Here is a 20,622-nt window from a genome sequence, read left to right as displayed (position 1 = left end):
GAGTAAGTAATTGTTGAGTGAACAGATGAATCAATCACTAGGAGTGAGGGGGCAAGATGAGAGGAGGCCTGAGAATCATTTTATCTGTCCCTCTGACCAAAACCTCTGCCTCTCATTCAAGGTCATCCAGGGACTTCTCTCAATCTAGGAGAAGGGGTCTCCCAAGGAAAATTCCAAAGCCTCCCTCCCTTTCTCATTATTCAGCTCTCCTACCCGTCTTACCTGGCTGCAAAGTACTTCCTGTGCCTGACCCTCAGTCCCTCCAGCTCCCATCAAACTCCTTCTTTCTTGCCTCCTGTCGGCTGGCCCTTTCTGGCCTGGGGTACTGGGCTGGGGGCAGGGTGGGGAGAAGCCCTGGTCGGGTAGCTCAGTTGGTTAGAAAGTCATCTGGATATGCCAAGGTTGAGGGGTCGATTCCCAGTCTGGCATATGCAAGAAGCAACCAGTGAATGCACAAATAAGTAGAAAGCAAATGGATGTTTTTCTCTCTCTCAAATCAATAAACTGAAAGAACAGTAGCCTGAAGGCCACTTTAGACACAGGGATTATGTATGTGTGTGGTTGGGGGGGGGGGTTCCCTAACTCAGAGACCTCGTCCTGACACCACAAAGGGAGAACTTTCTCTTCTTCCCAACACTGGCCTTCCAGATTGTGTCCTCCTCGCCCAACCCAGGCCCGTACCCCTCTTTGGACTCTTTGCCCAACACCTCCCCCTTAAGGGCTGTCTCATTAGATTCAAGACTGAAATCAGGGCTACAGTGAAGGCACCACAGTGTTGGGCACCTTGAACTTGTTCAAAGCACTTTCTGAACATAAGCTTGCTCCACGTAAAACCCAATCCTGGTCCTTCCCTGGGCACCCTGCACCCCACCCCCGATCCTGCCTTCCTCCCCCCTCCCCTCAGCACCCTGCCCCCCAGACTCCAGAGCTCCATGCTCAGGATAGTGTTCAGCTTTTCTCCCTTAGATAAACTTCCTTTCAAAGCCCCGCTTAATCCTCTCCCCAATTCCAAGCCTCCCACCACTGCTGCGGGAAGGGGAAGGGGTAGGGGGGTGCGGCAGCTTGGCTGGCGTGGAGAGGGAGGAGACTGGGCTGCCCCAGTTGTGACCCACCCCGACTCAGACAGCGATTCTCCCAAGTTCTTTGTGACACAAAAGGTAAACAGAAGGCCTGGCTTACCCCGGCCCACCCCCCACGGATCTCCCTTCCCCCAGCCAGCCAGATGGGCTGGCAGGCTGGGGGAAGGGAGGGGGAAAAAGGGCAGATTGTGCAAAGGAAAACAAAAGAGACACAGAGACACCAAGAGACAGGAAACGCGGGGAGACAGAGAGAATTGGTGGGTGAGAGACAAGGGGGGAGACCCGGTGACCGGAGCAACTGAGAACGCCTGGGAAGGGTGTAGAGAGGGACAGGCTGAGTGACCACACCAGGATGGAGAAACAGAAACCTGATAAGGAACCCTGAGGCCAAGGAAGAGGAACCCGTGGAGAGGGACAGGGACCGAGAGACCTGAGTGCAGGTTCGAACTCAGACAGAGGCCAAGCAGAGGAAGGCCTGGGGATCAGGTGGAGATGAGAAAGTGCAAGTGTCTTCACCCTGCCCCAGCACTTCCCTCTGGGTGGCCGGCTGGACAGAGCAGTTCTCCAACGGGCCCTTCCTCTCCTTTGTTTTGCCAAGCCCTCCCTCTGACCTGGCCCCAGCCCGCCCAGCCCAGCCCAGAGGGCTAGTGCCCTCCTCCTCACCTGCACTGCAGAGGCCGCCTGCTTGCTGTCATTGTTCCCGGGGGAGCTCAGGCCTGAGGCCTGCTGTAGCAGGAACTGCCGGGCTACCTGGAGAGCCTGCAAGACAGGGTGAGTCAGAGTGCCTGCTGGGGCTGCTGTGGGCCGCAAGTCAGTGCAGTCCGTGTGGTGGGTGCAGAGCCGGGGTTCAGGTGGAGTTTGGGAAGTAAAGGGGAGTAGGTCTTGGGGGTGAGTGAAAGGCTCATGGGGTTCACTTGGGCCTGGGATAAATATAAAGACGGGAGTCACTGAGGAATCAGAGCCTATAGGCACTCACTCTGGAAGCTGGTGAGGTTTGCTGCCTTCGTGAGGGCAGCACATGGAAGGGTCCCTGGCCCAACAGGGGGGTGGACTCAGGGCATTAAACATAAGTACTATTGTTGAGCATCTACTATGTGTCAGGCACTTCGTGGGTGTCTGGGAGGAAAAACTATTCTCTTTCCTTCAAGTGCTTCTGGCTGGACTAATGATCTGATCAAAGTAACGCAAGGCAGGTTAGCAGGAGGAAAACATTAAACTTTAATAACAGGTATACTCCCTGTATACATGGCACATACCCAGGAGTAGGGTAACTGGCCACCGCCTTAAAGACCCCCTTCATCTAAAGACAAAAGATGACACGGGGCGGGGCCGGTGGGGGGCAGGGTCAGTTCTGAGAGGCCACCAGGAAAAGCACAGTGAACAGAGGAAGGAAAGCTGCTGTGCCTGCTCCCAGACAGCCAGCCAGGCCCAGTGGCCAGGGGGACACGCTTACAGACAGAGGGGTCCTATCTGTAAACGTCCTATCCAAAGGGTACCTTCTACTTGATTCTCAGGGCTTCTCCCACGTCTGCTCTTTCTTAAAATTAACCAGCCTAAAATAATCGATACCCTAAAGCCACGTATTTTGGGGTGGCAAACTCTGCTCCCCTTCACAGGCAGGATCTCATCTAATTCTCTCCCGTGAGGCAGGTATTAGCAGCCCTATAATGAAGATGAGGAAACAGTCTCCAGGTTAAGTACCTTGCCCAAGATCCCACAGTCAGGGGGTGTCAGAGCCGGGACTGGAGCCCGGAGAGCCTGGCTGCACGGCCTACTGCCTGGTGGGTCCAGGGGCTGGGGGGGCAGCAGTCACTCGGAGTCAGAGCACACTGGGGGGGGGGGGGGCTGTGGATGGAAGCTCAAAGTCTGCGCACAGGGGGTGCTTTCTGAGGCCAGCAGGTTGAGGTGTGGGGCCTCCTGGCACTGGGGGAATTCAGTCAGGTCCTGACAGGGGTGTGTGAAGTACCCATGAGTTACACGGACTGCGGCGGTCAGTGGTCAGCTCTTGGAGGCCATGGTGGTGGGAATGGACTCGAGTCAGCAGACACTCAGGAGTGGGAAGTGTACTTCATTTGCAGGAGGAGAAGCTCAGGCTAGAGAGTGGGCCTGGGACATGGGTGGACGCGCTGTGAGAGGTCAGGTAAAAGAGGGAGGGGTCAGGGAGGCTGGAAGTTCTTCATAAGGTCAGCTAGGCCCTCCACCCCCCCACTCCTGGGTCAGTGGGGGCTCAGAGGCAAAGGATGTGGGGATCTGTCCCAAATCCACAGTCCAGGAACACAGAACCTGTCTGCCTCCAGGTTTCCCGGAGACCTAGAATGCCAGAGCAGCCGTGCCCAGGCCTCAGACTTGGGGCCCTGGCAGCAGGCAGGCCTGGGTTTGAATCCCAGTGCGATTGCCGGCAGTGTGACCTTGGACGAGTTGTTCCCTTTCTGTTTCAGTCTCCTGATCTTCAAAACTGGGACACTGCCCATCTGCGAAATACTGGAGGAATTAAAGGACCGATGCTTTCACTTTGTTGGCATTGGCGAAGCGTCTGTCCCTTCCCTTCTCATCAATCTCCCTCGGTTCTCTCCCAACACAGTGTGGTGCCCAGGGCACCTGTCCAATGACTCACGACCACCTCTGTCCACACACACTCCTGTCTGTCCTCACACGGACTTCTACTCTCTGAACCCACCCCATGCGCCGTCAGACAAGACCCTGTAAGGAGAATCAGGACGCACTCACCCACACTGGCCCCTCGTGCTTGCCGAGGGGGCGCCCGCGGTGTTCCGGGAGAATATATACACAGTCCCCTTTGAGCAGCTGAGCCTCCCCGAGGCTGAATTCCAGTTTACCTTAGGGTGGCATCTACATGCACACTGGAGTGTCTGTGGGAACGTATCTCCCAGCAAAGCTGGGGTTCGGACAGGTGTGCAGCGTAGGCCCATCTCTTCCCCTGGGCCTCACACCAGGATCAGTGGCTGGGGTTTCTTTTCAAGATTCCCTTCAGAAAGTGTAAGCCTGACCTTGACCTTCCTGGATCAAAAGGCTCTCAGAGGCTATAGAAACGGGGTGCGGGCAGGGTGGGGAGAGGTGGGCAGGCAGGGGATGATCAAGGAGGAGCCCCTGCTTCTGCCTGCCTCGCTAATTTCAGTGACCCCTCCAGGCCTGATGATGCAGGCTGGACAAGTGCTCTTTGCCCTCCAAAGGTGGAGGGTGCAGGGTCAGGGGTCAAGATGGGGGAGAGTGGCTCAGAGGAGCTGCTCAGCCCAGGCAAGCAGGAGGGAACACCGGGTCAGTGCAGGGGCAGGAAGCACCCACCCCCTGGTGGGGAGAGGTGGGCAGCAGGGGGGTTTCCAGGGGCATGTGGGGGGAGCCACATGCAGTCTCTTGGTGGGGGGAGTGGCTGGGGAGTTGGATTTACTCCCCAATAACTCACTTATTTGTGGTCTCCCAGAGCATGAAATTACAAGACTTACAAGAAAAAAATGACCTGAACTTGCAGTCTCATTCCTGGGAGAGGTCTCTGCGACAGGCCACTCACTCCCATTCCTTCCCATGCCTCTGGCTGCTGCCCTCAAACAGCCAGCTAAGACCCAGGGCTGGCCAAGGCTGTCTCCTTCTCTGACTTCTCACTTGTCCACACTCAGTCTTTCTTCACACTGACCGAGCGCCTGCTGTGTGCCAGGGCCCGTGCTAAGTGCTGAGGACACGGAGAAACAGCATAGGCCCTGCCCTGCCCTCACCACTTGGGTGCTTAGATGATGGCTGCCCATCAGAGGCTGGAATGGAAGTAGGCATGGGTGCAGAGCCCAGAGTGGGGCCTCCTCTGCCCGGGGAAGTCTGGGAAGGCCTCCCGAGGAGTGGCAGCACTGCCTGGGTCCTGGAGGGTGTCCCAGGCACAGTGACCTGCACACCACAGACGAGTCAAATGGCCCAGCAGGCTGGGGGACCTAACCATTCCCAGAACCTAACCATTCCCTGGCCCTACCACACACTGTATGCCCTTGGGTAAGTCTTGACCTCCTTAGCCTCAGTTTCTTCCTTTGCAAAACAGAAATAGTCCTGTGGTTAGCGCAGAGTTGTTGTGAGGGGTGTGAGAGACAATGTACATGGAATACTCAGCACAGTGTCTGGGGGCAGCAGTGGGAGAGGCTGCCAGGGGCCCAAAGGGTCTACACCCCTGGCACTTCACTCATCCATCCCTTCTTTCCTTCGCTCGCCCGTGTTCCTGGCCGCCAGTCACACACAGGCCCAGTGCGTGCAGATGGTTAGGCGATGATGAACTGCACAGGTAATTCTGTGTGATTTGCCCTGACCCAATTTAGGGTGTTTTGGGTACCACCCAGAAATCACCCTGCAGGTGCCAGGGGCAGGGAAATGGGCAGGCCCTGGGCTCAGGACCCAAGCTGCCCTCCTTGGATTGCCTGGGCACGTCACCAGCAGCTCAGTGCCACTCTGTTCTCTGCTCCTGCCACTGCCCTCACTGCCCTTCCCACCTCCACCCGGGGGCCTCCCTCAGATGGTCACCCAACAGGTCATGTAGGACTGAAATTTCGCCAAGCCTCACCAAGTCAGGTCCACCACTCTGATGCACAGAGTCCGTGTCCGCCTCCACTGGCTGCTGGTGCTGGGTCCAATAGCTCCCTGGACAGCCTGCCTCCCAGGGATGAGGGAAATGAAGCCCCACCCCCAGCCTGACAGATCCAGACCCACTTTCTCTGATGATGCCCACTGGGTTGTACCTTCCTTGAAACACAGGGTGTCAAATGTGTCTGTGATCCCCAGATACCAGCACACAGCAGACACTGGAGAAGTCAGTCCTGGCTGAGCGTGGGAGGCAGGCACGGGCTAACACAGTTTGGGAGCTAGCATCTGGAGAGGGCCTGGCGGTTTTCAAAGCACTTCTACAAACATTTAGCTGAAGATTCACAACCCTGAGCTGGGCAGGGCAGGTACCAGTGTCTCCACTGCACAGGTAAGGAATATGAAGCCAAAGGTCTGAGAGCCAGGAGGTAGAATCCAAACACCTCTGGGTGCCCAGCCCCACTCACCCCAGAGGGGCCACTGTGGTGTTCTGGGCAGGCTGGTGAGGCCTGTGACTCTGGCCCCTCCTCCAGCCAGCCTGGTGTTTCAGATGTCTGGGTGAAGGGGAGGTGAAGCTGGTTGAGGGAGAGAAGACCAAGAAAGGAATCTCTAGGAGAAAGGTGGGCTCAGTTCCCCTTCCCTGGGGGCCAGACACCCAAACATAGTCTTGGGTGAGGGCAAAGCCACTTAGAACCCCACACAAGGGAAAAGACATTACGGAAAACCTGGGAGGGAGGAAGAGGGGGCTCAAGGCAGAAACTGGGAGCCATCTGGCTTCTTAAACGTCCTTTTTCTCCTCCCTCCACCCCATTGGAGTGGAAACCAAACGCCCAGCTCTGTGGTTTTGAAAGTAAGGCCTGGTTCTCCTCTAAGGGAGGCAGGATGGGTCTACTCAGTGGATGGACCCTGGTCAGAGATCTAGACCCAGATCCTGGCCCTACCACACACTGTATGCCCTTGGGTAAGTCTTGACCTCCTTAGCCCCAGTTTCTTCCTCTGCAAAACAGAAATAGCCCTGTGGTTAGCGCACAGAGTTGTTGTGAGGAGTGTATGAGACAATGTACATGGAATACTCAGCACAGTGCCTGGCACCAAGAGGGTCCTGAATGGACACTAACTATTGTCACTCAATTTAGGTCTTGCCTTCCCAGGCAGCTCCCAGTCATTTGCCCCTTACCACCCAGAAGGACTTGCTAACCCAACCCTCTTCCAGCCTACACCCACCCTCCAGTCCCTCTCAAGCCTGAGAACTTGGTCTCGGTCTCTTGCTAATGAAGCTTAACTCTCCTCCCCCCGACCATCGCCGTTCAGAAGTCATTAGCAGGATCTCCACAATTAGGAACAAATGGCTTATGACGGATGGCATCCAGGGAGGGCCGCTAGGATGGAGGGGAATCAAGCTAGAGCTTTGAGGGCAACAGGGAGCTGCCATGAAAATAAAAACAAGTCTTGAGACAGGAGGGTCCATCATCTCCAGCAGGAGACCACCCCCTCATTTCTGCCTCTGAGGATTCAGGGGGGAAGGACAGGCACCCTCTCCATGGAAGCCAGGGTCAGGGCTGTTTACTAGGCTGAACGAGTCCAGCTCCGTGCTGGGGCCCTAGTTTTACTCCGTGTAAGGACGTGGACATGGAGGGCAGGGATGTGGTTGGTGCTTAGGGAGACCAGCTTGAAGGACTGGGCTCTGCAAATGGAGAAGCAGAACCACACAGACCACGGCCTGGTGAACTGAAGTGTTAGAGGGAAGCCAGTGTCGTGTGTTCCCAACTGCTGGTCACGACCCAATGGTGGGCCATGATCAATTTAGTGGGCCAAACAATAGGAAAAAATATACATACAGATATTTTTTAAAACTTAGAGTTACTAGGTGAGCATTAGGACTGTTTCATGTCACTGTATGTGCCAGAACTCCAAGTAAAATGGATCTCTCACTGTGGTTCTCAAGCAAAAAGGTTTACAAAGCACTGATGTAGTTCACTTTACATATGATGCAATGGGTGTCCAGAGGGGCAGTGACATGCCCAAAGTCACGTGGTGGCAGAAACAGACCCCAAGTCCCCTGGGTCTGACACGGGGCTCTCCAGGCAGGAGCTCGACAAAAGGGATGGACCCCCTAGCAGATTCTGGTCTCATTTGGATTGTGGTGACGGGAAGCCAAAATAGAGACACTCCAAACTCCTTTTGTCTGCACCCAGCTAACTTGGGCAAAACTGGGATCTAAACCGTCAAGCCCTGGCTGGTGTGGCTCCGTGGACTGAGTGCCAGCCTGAGAAACTAAAGGTTCAATTCTCAGTCAGGACACACGCCTGGGCTGTGGGCCAGGTCCCTGATTGGGGGTGTGGGGCAGGGACATGCAACAGGCAACCACATATCTCTCACACGTTGATGTTTCTTTCCCTTATTCTCTTCCTCCCTCTCTTAAGTCAGTCAATCAATCAATCAATCGACCTAAACTGTCTTGATAACTTCAACTGGGTGCTCGCTAGATTTAGGGGCAGGAGCACTAGGAAGGTGTTTGGGGGCCTTGTCCCATCCCAACGCTGAAGAGCACACCCAGGAAAGCCCATTGCCCGTACTCCCTGAGCCACAGTATGACTTTCTCTTCATTTATCAGTAATCGGGCAAGTACCTCTGAGACCCCGCAGGGCACTGGTCTGGTCCTAGACCCCGCCGACTCAGTGTATTTGCTGTAATGAGGCTCATGCTCTTGTGGGGTGAGACACACACTAAAACAGAGGCAAGCAAGCTGTCAGATGGCAAGCGTTCCACAGAGGCTAGCTGGCTGGCTGTGTGGGGTGTCCGGCCAGTGAAGGCCTCTCTGAGAGAAAGAGGAGGCAACTCTTCCAGGAGAGAGAGTGCACAGCGGAGGAAAGAGCTGGTGCAAGAGCCCTGGGGTGGAATAAGCTTGGAGGCACCTCCTGCACGGTCAGTGTGGCTAGGCTGAGTGGTGAGAGAAAGACCCAAAGGTGAGCAGGGGCCAGATTATTCAGGGACAATGGTTTATTTCATGCTATACTTGAGGAAAAATTTCTGCAGGATTTTAAGCAGCAAATATAAGAAATTAAAAGGAAGTGGTAAAATTTCCTAACCTGCAGATGATAAACAGTAGGTGCCTAATAATCACTTGCTGATTTGAATTACACACACAAAAAAACATTTCTCTACCCACCAGGGAAGAAAGGGTAGAGGGAACCAGAGTAGAGGGAAGGGGCACAGGGAGAAAGGTCAGAGGTCAGTGGTCCCAACCACGAAGGGCACTGACTGTGGGAGATCCAGGTGCTCCACCTGCCAGGCTTTGTCCTCCAGCAAAGAGACATAAAAATGAAATTACACAGAGGAGGGGCAAACAGGGTGGGGAGTGGAGACCATAAAACCCCTGAAGTGATTCTACACCTTTTTCCCTTGGGGGAAAAAAGCTTTTTGGAAAAGGCTGTAAATTTTTTTTACACCAACCTCATAAAAATGACATCGGTGCATTCTCAAATTAGAACCATTAAAATGAAAACCAGCAACTCGCAGATACAGACCGGCCCACGTGGTGGGAGACGCACGGCCTGGGTGCACCGCCTGATTTCAGGGCCCCTCCCTGCCAGGCAGGGCCTCCTCCCTGCAAGGAACTGGCCTCTGCCTGCTTCAAGTGGAGAGACGGGTGACTTTCAACCACGTGCGCGGCACACTGGTGTGCCACAGGAATTTTTAAACATGCAATACCTGAGTATTCAGTCAGGGGCACTGATCTCCTTCCCCTTAGACTGTCAAATAAATAAATGACAACGGCCAACGCAACAACAGCCATCTGGTGTGAATAAAATTATACCTATTTTTTGTTAGATCAGCAAAAAATTTAATATATTTTTTGGTGTACTGCAGACTTTTAGTAATTAGATTAGGTGTGCCACGAGCTGAAAAAGGTTGAAAATCACTGGAATGGACCGATGAGCCCAACAACACTAAGAACGAAAAGGCTCGCCTCAGAGAGACCCCCATGGCCGCTGCTCTAGGACCCTGTGGGCTCAGTGCCCAGGGCGCCAGGTGGGACTTGGCCCAGACCCCTGGGGCCAAGACCACCTGGGTCGGGGAGGGGTGCTGGGAGAGGCCAGGCCTGTGAGTTTGGGGTGTCCAGAGTCACTGAGTCTGGGTGTCAGAAGACACTGGAACATTGAGGGCAATGGTGGTGAGGTACATCCCTGCACTCCCCTATGTCGCCCCCCACCCCCCTGGCTGCTCTCTACCTCCCAGATGGGTGGCCCTATCTACGGGCTCACAGGAAGTGGGTCTTGAGGAGACCTGGGTGCAGTGCCACCGTGGACCCAGCCTCGCCCTGGCCGCTTCTGCAGAGGTAGGGTTCAGAGTGGGGTTGCTGGGGCAGGCGAGTCCCTCCTCAGAACAAAGGTGCTCCCCTAGGACGAGCCGACTTACCCTGGGGCCCTGGGGTGCGGCCCTCCCACTTCAATCCCTCTCCCTCGGAAGAGGAAACATCCAACCCTCCCTTCCCCGAGTCCCCAGACCCCTGATCAGGAAGGACAAAATCTCTGGCATAAAAGGGGGCTTAGAGAGGAGAGAAAACTCAGAGGTCTTAAAATTTCCTATCAAAGGGGAAGGCTGCTGGTAGAGTGGGCTGATTACTTTCTGCTCCCCAAAAAGCAGAGGCCTGGGGACCCCTCTCCCAGCCTTGGGCCCTCTCTTCTACCTCCCCCTGCCCTATTCCTGAAGCTCCCTCCTGGGGAGACTTCCCTCTTCCTTGGACTGAGAGGCAGAGTAAAGGGGGGGTGGCTAAGGCCCTCCCTCCTACTGGCCCTCCCTCCTACTGGCCCTCTCACAGCTCAGCGCCCCCACTCCCCTGACCCCCATTCTCAGGCCGGGCAGGCAGGAACCTTTCTCAGCGCCCCCACCTCAGCTGCAGGGGGAGCCGCACTGCCAAGTCTCCCCTCTGGGGAGCCTGGCCCCACGTTCCCACCAGGCCCCCAGCACCTCCTGGGGAAGGGGCACAATCTGTGGGAAGGAAAGAAAAGGATAGAAGGTACAGGACTACATTTGAAAGAGCAGAATCTGGGGCATGAGGAGGGAGTCCCACAGACTGAAAATGTGGGCCCCAGATCTAAAACTAAAGATAACTGTAGATTGTGTGTGTGAGGTGGGGGAGCCAGGGGGTGCTAATTCACCCCTGAAGCCTCCCCTTCCACCCCATCCCCCTAAATAGCTTGGGCAGAGGAGAGCCAGATGGAGGAGGAAAACAAAAATCTTTCCATTCTTCTTTCCCACCTCGCCCAGTTCCCTAAACCACCCCGAACTCTTTGGAGGGGGGGTGAGCTAAAAGCCCATTAAAGTGCAGACGCCCCCCATTGCCCCCCACCCTAACCCTTTTGAATCTTCTCACAGGATGTGCACAGGGTGGGATTTGGCCCCGGTTGCCACAGCAACTGCAGTGGGAGTTCTCAGGGGCTAGGCAACCCCCCTGTGACCCTCGCTGACCTGTCACCCGCACAACCTGAGGACAATAGGAGTGAGGCTCTGGAGGCCCAGGACGCCTTTCAGTGCAGCAGCCCAGCCAGCCAGTGGCTCTGCCGTCCCCACTGGGCCCGCTGAGCCCTCCCAGCCCCAAGTCCAGCTCTCCGTGGCCAGAGCGCCCAGTCTGGCCCTCAAGACCTCTGCAGGCCCTCCACCTCCGAGAGGCTGGCACACACTTCTCCCAGCTCTCAGTGCCCCTAACAGAGCCCAATGGGTGCTTGTGCAGTCCCTGAGGAAACCCCCAAACACTGGGGCCATTTTCATACAGATGAAATCAGATTAAAATAAAAGGCAAGGGCAACAACCTTCAAAGAAAAAAGCCATCAGAGGGGAACTATGGGGGGAAGGCGAGGAGGAAGGGCTTTGCCCTGGTGAAGGAAGGGGACTGCTGGGCAGCTGGTGTGACTGTGGGGCGTGGGGTACCCTTCAACAGCAGCTGGAGAATCCCCAACTCCAGCTGGCCAACCTAGTCCCTGGTGCAAACTGAGCTTCGATGTGTGTCTGCTGACGAATCCGTGTGCCAAGGCCTACCACAGTCCCCACTCGTTTTTCATGGGGTATTCTCCGTGACAGGGTGAGATTTGAGACTTCGTGAAAGACCAGGGAGAGCGGACTTGGCGTGCGTGGCTGGGAGGCAGAGTAAACCAGCGGGGGGGGGGGGGGGGGGGGGGGCATTACAGAACTAGGAGGGGTGCGGCTAAGGCCCTCCCTCCTGCTGGTCCTCTCACAACCCAGCCCCAATAAGGGTGTTAGGAGGAGGGAGCAGGAAGCTGGGGCGTTGATTATCCCAACGGGGCAGTCAGCTAGGGACCCTTTCTCCACCGAGGGGCCTGGCAGCCAAGCGAGGTACCCCCAACCCCGCCCCAGCCTCTGTTTAAACAAGCTCCAGCCTGCTGTTGCATGGAAACAGGCGCCTGCTCCTGTTCCAAAGTGACGTGGCCGCCCTCTTGAGCACTGTTTGTTTCGGCCTAAAGTCCTGTCACCAGTCTGACTTCTGACTCGCCCTGTTTATCTCTCTCTCCTCTGTCAACTCATTACTCCCACAGGCCAAGCTTGCATTTCCAGGGTTTGTTTACCCAAAGCAGAGGGACAGGGACCAAAAGACAGAAGGACAGAGGGGGAGGGCCCCTGTGTGCAGCCACAGACCCCACCCCCAATCTCCTTCCCCTGGGGTGGCTATTCAGGGTGGTTGACAGTGTTGGTGACAGTGTTGCTGCTGTTTGTCTGTCTTCGGAGCCCTTTTAGGTTGGGAACGGCGGGCCCTCAGTCACGCATCAACAGACATTTATTTAGCACCTACTATGTTGCAGGCCCTGCTCCCTCCATTTCCTAAAGGGGACTGTGTGAGTGGCAGGAGCAGAAAGGAGGCTGTGCTGAGCCCTGCACTAGGATCTGAGGTCTAGCTTTGCCATGTCACCTGGCCAAGTCAGAGCCACCCCCGGACACCCCCTCATCCGTGAAATGGGAGTAATCAAACTCCTAGACAGTTAAATGACGCAATGTATGTAAAAGACCAAAGCATCCACGGGCACAAGGTGTTTTGTCTGTTTGTCCTTGAAGGTCTTCCTGGTTGGGGTTGAGGGGGAGAAGGAACCCATCAGACCAGGCTCTGTTTCCTACAGTTGTATTAGCTCGCAAACAGTCCGGAACATTTGTTGGGGGGCGGGGAGGGAGGGGCAGGAAGTGTTACCCCTGAAGCCTCCCCAAAACCTCACTTGTATATTGGGGGGGTGGAAGGATGGCCTCCAGACTGATGTCATTTTAATTGAAAATTTTGTATTTTTAATTTTGCAGGGCTCTTTTCATAGTTTGGAGCCAACAAAACCTTTTTTTAAGTCTCAAATATTTTCCTTGGCCCCGGGCACTACGCCCATAGTGAGCCCGAATGGATAAAACAGCCCTCTGCCTGCCTCCACATCTCCACCCAGTTTATTTGTGAAACAGATACAGGATTTTCCAGGACTTTGGGATATTCCCCAAAACAAACAGGAGTAACTGGAACGTGGAACACAGACGGTAAAACACGCATGTGTGCGGCGCAGAACGGAGAAACCTGATCAGTACAGGCAGTTCTGCCTCCCCTGCCACCCGCGCATCTCCCCAGTCACCCAGATATCTGCTCACTCTTCACTTGAACTTTTAAAAGACATCTCCAGTTTTGGTATTTTCCCTGCCCACCCCCCACTCGAAACATTTCACTGCTCTGCCTGCACAGAAGTGTGGGAGGGGAAGCTGGCCATACAAAATGGGTGGCCTTGGAGCCTTCTGGCGGGGTGTGGTTTGTTATTATTTTGATAAGGGGTAGAATTTTGCCCTTTGACCTTCTGTCCCCAGTAGATGGCACAGATGCTGTGCGTCTCTCCCCGAGGTCCTGCTCAGGAAGGCTTGAGAGATGCCAGAAAACTCCCGAGGACCATCTCCCTGAGGAAAAGAGATGGCCCCTTTCCGCTCAAGCTTTCGCTGCTTGTAAGAGGAAGTGATTTTTAAAGCCCTTAGCTCTGTTCATATCCACAGCCCATGTGTATACGTGTTTCATACCCAAACTGCACCTGACCCTAACAACCCTGTACTTAAGGCAATAAGAAGGCCAAGGCTCAGGGAGGCCCAGTACTCAGCCAAGGTCACACTAAGGGGCAGGCCAGAACCCAACTCAGGGATGTTCCTTTCCTGTGTGAGTGCTGGCCAGCCAGCTCCCGACCATGCTGCTTGCAGTCTGACCTCAGGCTCCAAGGAATGTGGTGGGAAAGGGCCCCTCAGGGGCGCTGGTGTAGGGGAGGAGCCCCACAGTGACCCTGGGAGACAACCTGAGGGCTAAGTACACTCATCTCTGCACACGAGGCAGGGGTGGGGGCACGGATGGCAGGGGCAGGCAGGACCTGAGTTTTCCTCATTTCTGGCAGAGCCCCCAAGGGCCAGTGCTACCAGCAGTGATTCCACCAGCAGGGAGTCAAATAAAAGAAACAGACGCTCAAGGCCAGGCTGGCTGGGCCGGTTCTCCCGAACTCGTCAGGCACGATTCTCCCTGTCTCCCGGGTGGGGCTGGGACCTGGGGCCCCTGTTCTGTCATCGCCCAACCAGGCTCCCCACCCTAGGGCCTCTTGATCTGCGAAAAAGCTGGTTTTGAACTCCTGAACTCTGCAGTTCAGGGTGGGAACGATGGAGGGGAAGAGAGAAAGTGGATGCAGACAGCGGTTCCCAGTCTGAGCCCTAAAAATGGAGGCCTGGCTTTGCCTCTGATTCTTGGCCTTTTCCCAGCTGCTTTGGCCCCTGGTGGCTGGAAGTTTAATCTCTGCACAGCTTGGGTCAGGGGCCCAGGCAGAGATGGGGTTGGGGATGGGGACGTTTTACAATACAAATAAAGTGGAGATACCCACCATGTGCACAGCTCACCTCCTCTCCCCAATGAACATACTTCTAAAATGAGGATCTTTCCCCACCCCATTAACTTAGCCAGTAGGCAGGAGGAGAGCCCAGGTGCCTGCCCACTCGACATGCACACCCTCAGGACTGCTTCCCCAGTCTGTCTGTGCTGGTGGGCCGTTTCTGAGACTGTTCTAAGCTCCATGATCTCAGGACCCAGAGTCCCACTTCTTTCTCCTGAAAGTGCAGCTCTGCCCCTGGGTTAAGGGGGCTACCAGAATGGGAGGGCTCAGAGAAGTCCCTGGAGGCTGGACCTTCCCAGGACTGTTCAAGTGAAGCTGCTTCGCCCTGAGCAGGGGCTCCAAGTGGCCAGAATGGAGTGAGAAGAGGCCCGTGCGCCCCTCCCCCAAAGAGGGGCGCCAGCTCCTACCTGTTGCTGCTGGAAGTGCAGCAGATCCGCAGGGCTCATCTCGCCGTTGCTGTCTGCTCCCGCCGCTGCGTCCCTGCCCGCACCGCCTCCAGCAGTGCCCGCAGCCCCGGCCCCGCTGCCGCTGCCATCGGCCTGCCCGGAGAGGCTGCCCACACCGTTCTGACCAGACGGAGCTGACCTGATTGTCTCCGAGGCGGATTCCACCATCATGTCGCTCTAGCGGGACCTGGAGGGGGAGGAGAGACATGGGGGGAGGGGCTGAGGCTCCAAAATAGACGGGCAGGGCGGGTTCTACCCAGGGTAGCAACTGATGCCCCTCAACAAACCCTCCCCAACACCACCACCTAACGTCCCCACCCGGTCCTGGGGCATGCCCTCCTCCTCTTCAACTTCTTGGGGGCTACTTCTGGGGCTCCTCCTGGGGGGCAGCCTCTCCCAGCGTCATGCTCCCCCAGGCCCCAGTGAGAGGCAGCTCCAGACTGAAGGTGCACCCCCACCCTGGACTTTTCCTTGACTGGACTTCCGGAAGACTTCTGCAGAGCAAGGGGGAAGCAATTCCTATGCTCCCCCTCCCCAAAACCTGTTTGAGCCTCTCCATCCAGGCCAAGGCTTGAGAGCCCAGGGGAGGAGAGGGGCAGGGGTGCTGAAGGACTTAAAAGCAGATGATCTATTCAGTGGGACTCACTACACAGCTGTGGCCTCCTCCCTCACCCCCCACCCCGCATCCATTGGTAGAACACCTGTATTGGCCTTCGTGTTTGTTCTCCTAGGTGGGGAGTTCCCCCGGGGCAGGAACTCCCAAGGCACAGACGCCCCAATCAATGTTTGTCCCATAGCAAGAATGGCTGCCACTTGTCCAGCAGCTACTGGGAGCCAGATTCAGCGTGGCAGGGCTGTGGAGTGACATCAGCTGTGGTCCCCCTTCTCTGACCATCCATTCTAGGGCTGCAGGCTAGGGTCTGGCCCAAAGTAGACACTCAGTACTGTTTTGTCTCTACAGGGACAAAGATTCCTCATCACAGGAACTGTGAGAGTTACCAGCATCCTGACTTGACAGATGGGGAAGCTGAGGGTCCAGAGTTTGGGGATTTATGGAGGCAAGGAGTCAAGGCCTGAATCCTATACCCTCCTCCTCCCACCCCAACTGCCCCACAAGAAGTAGTAGAAACAACCCCAGGAAGACAGAGGGCACATTTGGGAGTGTCAAGGGTAGTAGGGAGGAGGAGGAGGAGGCCTGAGCTTCTTTCTACAACTTATGAAGGTCCCACTATTTCAGGGGCTTGTACACACAGTGTGTGATGGGGGGCGGACTTTAGCTCGCAGGGCTGCTCTCAAAGTCTGGGAGGTCTCCGACTATCCCCCAAAGCTCCTTGAGAGGTCTAAGGATTTCAGTGAAACAGGACACAGCTGGTAACCACCACTCATCTGCAACGCATGTCTTAAACTCCCTAAAACCCAGTTTCCTTGTCTGTGGAAGTAAATAGATCCCAGCCTCCTGGAGTCCTGTAAGGCGTAAATAAGACAACACATACAAACCACATAGCAGAGGAAGCTCCAATCAACCCCTTTTCACGGGCCCTATTTGTGAGAGTACAGACCCTGAAACTCAGAGGTCAAAGGTGAGAGATCTCAACAACCAAGTGGCTACCTGGGGCTGTGGAAACCAGCCAGTGTTTCCCTCCCTTCCTGATTCCTTTTAAGCAGACCCCACAACCACAGGGTCTCCTTGACCCAAAAGGCACCTGATGGCCTTGCAAGTAGCAGATTAGAGAAAGTGCTAGAAGAGATTGTTCCTAGTTCCCTCCCAGAGTGGCAGCTCCCAAGAGCACTCTACCTCCAAATTCTCTCCTTGCACCTCTGGGAGAACTCTTTTCCCCTCCCTCTACTGGGTCTGTTTGCTCCCTGCTTGGAGCACAACCAGTTGAAGTGAGAGTATTGGGGGATGGGACAGACAGGGAGCCCACCAGCTCACATGTGTGCCACATCATTGCTTGACGGCCCTTCTCCCTCTGTGACGCTAGGTCTCTCTGTCCCCGTGGATCTGTGTGGCTTCCTCTGTGAACCTGTGCTGCTGGAACGTCCCACACGTGTACATTTTTCTTGTGACTCACTCTGGCCCCCCAGCCAAATGCCATTCCTACTCCTGGGTTCTGAGGAGCTTGGCCAGGGGCGAGGGAAAGGGTGAGGTTGGGGGCGATGGTTTGGAAGAGATTGAGCGCTCAGTCTCAAGCCTTAATGGCCATGTCAGCCAGAGGGCCAGTGGCTGCCAAATGATGGATGGGGTGGGCGCCATCCTCCACCCACCAGAGCACAGGGCTCTGGCCCCAGCTCCGGCCCCCCTTCCCCCAACCACCCACCCTGATCCCTCCCAGCAGCTCACACAGCACCTTCCCCCACTCCAGCCTGGGCCCCAGCTACATGAGGGGGGTGGGGAGACAGCAGGAGCCCACTCTGCTCTTGCTCTCCCTCTCCCCCAACACTGGCCCTGCTGGGGGTGGAGAGCAGCTGCCTGCCCTGATTCCAAGTCTAGCTTCTCTGAGATCTGAGAACTCCTGGGCCCCCGGGGACAAAGACCAAAGCCTCAGGGGTGTGTGTGCACAGGAGAAAGGAAGGAGAATCCAGCAGTTACTTTCCTGAGTAAGAATGAGCCCCCCCCCCACACTTCCAACACTCACACTCACACACGCTCACACTCACTCCCCCCCTCCACACACACAGCATAAAATTGTAGATCAGACAGCAAGTTTGGAAAAAAGGAAGAAAAAGAACACAGAGGTGTCCCTTTCTTTTCTGTTTTTTTTATTGGGGGGTACATAGCGACACCCATTGAACAACGTAATTGCCGTGATGTGGCGTGTAATAATAGCTATTCAAGAGCTGATCATTCATATTAAACAGGGTGAAGCAAGCCTCTCATTTGCATGCTTGAGATTATATGCATTTGAAAAGTCATTTCCGCAGGGTGTACAAATGGCCGAGTGGCACACTCTGCCCCCTCCTGAGAACATCACCTCCTTCCATGCTCCTCCTGCAGGCCCACCAATACCCACTGAAACCTTCAGGGCTGGTGTTCCCAGGGGGTCTCTGAACCCTCACCTCTGCCCTGGGACACCTGCCCTCTGAGGATGAGCACACCAGTAGCTTCGTGCATCCTGCTCACCTCTCCACAGGGTGTTGGCAACAGCACTGGGGTGCTCCCTGCACTGTGGGTAAGCAGCCTCCGGGTGCCTGGGGCCCAGCCAGCTAGGGTTGGGATGGGGTGGGATGCTGGATGTGGGCCTTGATATCAGTGCCCTGTAACTGCAAGGGTGTGGGGTGTAGTGGAGGAAGCCAGTGTCCATGAGAACCTGGACCCTGGCTAGGAGAAGGCAGCCTGAGCTCAGCCACAACCAGCTGTGAATATTTTGCCTTCCTCCTTCTCTGGGCCTCAACTTCCCCATCTCTACATCCAGAAGTGGGCTTGAGAAGTGACTTCTGACTTGGAAGCTCCAGGAATAAAAGTCCCTGGTCCAACATGTGGATATGAAGCCAGTGTTCTAGTGGCTGGAAGAAGCCAATGGGGCTCCATCCAATGGAGACTTGAGCTCCCCGCTTAGATACTGGTGGGCGGGGCAGAACTCCCTCCGCCTCACTCCATATGCCCCTCCCCCAGTCACCCATTTCCTCAGCAGAGAGCAGCTGGACACCCACAGAAGACCCGGGAGTCAGACCACCTGGTTTCAAGGGCCAGCTGTGGGACCTTGGGCAAATCACAGCCCTTTACCCAAGTTACTGGGTAGTTCTATTTTTTTTTTTTGTTCAGCACATACTGGGGTGGGAGGTTAGAAGGTCTTTTTAGGATTCAATAAATTCAGGCCCTCACCCCCCCCACCTCAGCCTTCCCAGACCCCTCTCCTACGTTTTGGGGCAGCAGGGGAGCAACTGCCGTAAAGTTATTTTAGGTTATCTAGGATTTCTGTCTGGGGCTCTGGTCCCACTCATAGGTAGGTCCTAGTTTCCCATCTCTCAGGGTTCGGGAGCCAGGGCATCTCAGAGCCTTGGGCCAGGCCCTGAAGCTCCTGCAGACACCCCGGCCTTCGGAGGGAAGGAAGCTGGGTCAAAGCCGCAGCCGCCTCTTCCGCCCTGGGGGAGTCTGTGGGCCGCTGGGGGCTCCCACTTCCCCAGAGGCTTCTGGCCCTTCTAAGAACCCCGGCGGGCAGGCGCGCAGTTAAGGGACTCCGCCGAACTCGTCTGGGTCCGCCTCGTCTCTCCCTGGCCGGAAGTGACGAGTTCTACTTACCAGGGGACCAAAGGGAGGACCCAAAGGCTAGGGTGCTTCTGGAAGATGGGAAGAAGGATGGGGCGCCCTACCCGCGGAGAAACCTTTGTGCCTTTTCCGCGGGCCCATATGGTGTAAGAGTATTAATTACCATAGCTTTTTAATTAAAAATCGCTTAATCTGAGCCTTAACATTTGCCACGACACCCTGCGCCTCGCCACGAACCCGCACCGCCCGCCCTGCCAACTCATCAATTAATTTTTATTGACGTTTTCTTCCCCAAACAGGCACAATACCAGGGTTTTCCAATTAACACCTCCGCGATCTCTAATTAGTGCAATTAACAGACTGATGGATGCCCGGAGTTTACCCGCGAGCGGGGGAGGGAAGGAAGGGGCGGGGCAACCCTCAGCGTGCTCCCTGGGCGCCAGTCTAGAGGGCGCGCACGTGTGTGCGCGCAGCTGGAGGGGGCGCATTCCTAGCTCTTTGGGAAGCATGGAGAGTGAGGGTGTGAATATAGGTAGCCTGTAGCTGGTAACGGTGGTGGTTTGAGTTGAACTAAGGAGACAATGTTTCCAGCCCTCCCGAAAGCTACAATCTAGCTGTGGAACTAGCTGAAAGCCTGAGACTAAAAGTTATTTAGCAAATCTGGCACCCAGCCCTAGCTTTATCACCAACTTGCTGTGTGACTTGGACCAAGGTACCCCCCCCCCTTTTCTCCTGTGGATATTGGGGGAAAATTGGACTAGATGTAGCTATTTATAATGTATACCCCTGTCAAATTCCAAAAAAGATTGTGCAGCAGACTGCCATAAAAGACAGATTAAGATTCTTAAAATATCATGGGGTGGTAGGGAGAATAAATGGACCAAAACCTTAAGCTAGAAGATGTCAAACTTGAGCGCACAGAATCACGTTGGAGGGCTTGTTAAAACACAGACTGCTGGGCCCCGGGCCTGGGGTTTCTGATTCAATAGCTCTGAAGTGGGCCTGAGAACTGTCATTTCTAAAACATTCTCAGGTGATGCTGATGCTGCTTGTCCCATGCATAAAGAGCTAGGGCTCCAATGATGACACTGACTTGCATTATGAGCTTCCTGGTGGCTAAAACCAGGTGATCCACCTCCAAGGCCACTCCCTCAGTGAACATGGATTGAGTGCCTGAGCATGCCAAGCCCCGAGGATCTATCTGCAGGAAACGGAAATGTGACCCCTGTCCTGTGCCGGCTTACAAAAGTCAAAGAAGCCCGTGCAGTAGTGTCCTAAATGCTTTGAGGGCAGCTGGTAATGATGTAGGTCCTAGTCCCACTCCTCTTTATTTTTTTCTGAGTAAATCTGGCATTTGTCTTCTTGAAAGTTTAGTCACTAGCAGAGTTTGGGCCATGAACAAAGTCATTCTTCTCTCTCCTCCAGTGTCT

The 20,622-nt window shown here is 55.3% G+C and overlaps 1 protein-coding gene across 8 annotated transcripts in view; it reads right to left on the bottom strand.

The window, feature by feature from the left end:
• The window catches only part of FOXP4 (forkhead box P4), a 51,284-nt gene that overhangs the window by 18,863 nt on the left and 11,799 nt on the right, over positions 1-20,622 (bottom strand). For 7 of the 8 annotated variants that reach the window (XM_037052392.1, XM_037052434.1, XM_037052418.1 and 4 more), the window contains exons 2-3: positions 14,947-15,172; positions 1,743-1,838 (exon numbers count right to left, since the gene is read on the bottom strand). In XM_037052392.1, coding sequence (XP_036908287.1) covers positions 1,743-1,838; positions 14,947-15,156 — 306 coding nt within the window. In that variant the 5' untranslated portion in view covers positions 15,157-15,172. The remainder of the gene's footprint in view (positions 1-1,742; positions 1,839-14,946; positions 15,173-20,622) is intronic. The other variant, XM_037052425.1, reaches the window with a different exon arrangement.

This window comes from Sturnira hondurensis, unplaced genomic scaffold (genome assembly GCF_014824575.4).
Source record: "Sturnira hondurensis isolate 20B ecotype Veracruz unplaced genomic scaffold, ASM1482457v3 Scaffold0000880, whole genome shotgun sequence".
NCBI lineage: Eukaryota > Metazoa > Chordata > Mammalia > Chiroptera > Phyllostomidae > Sturnira > Sturnira hondurensis.
The sequence above is the reverse complement of the archived record's forward strand: the minus strand, read 5'-3'. Positions and strand labels throughout refer to the sequence as shown.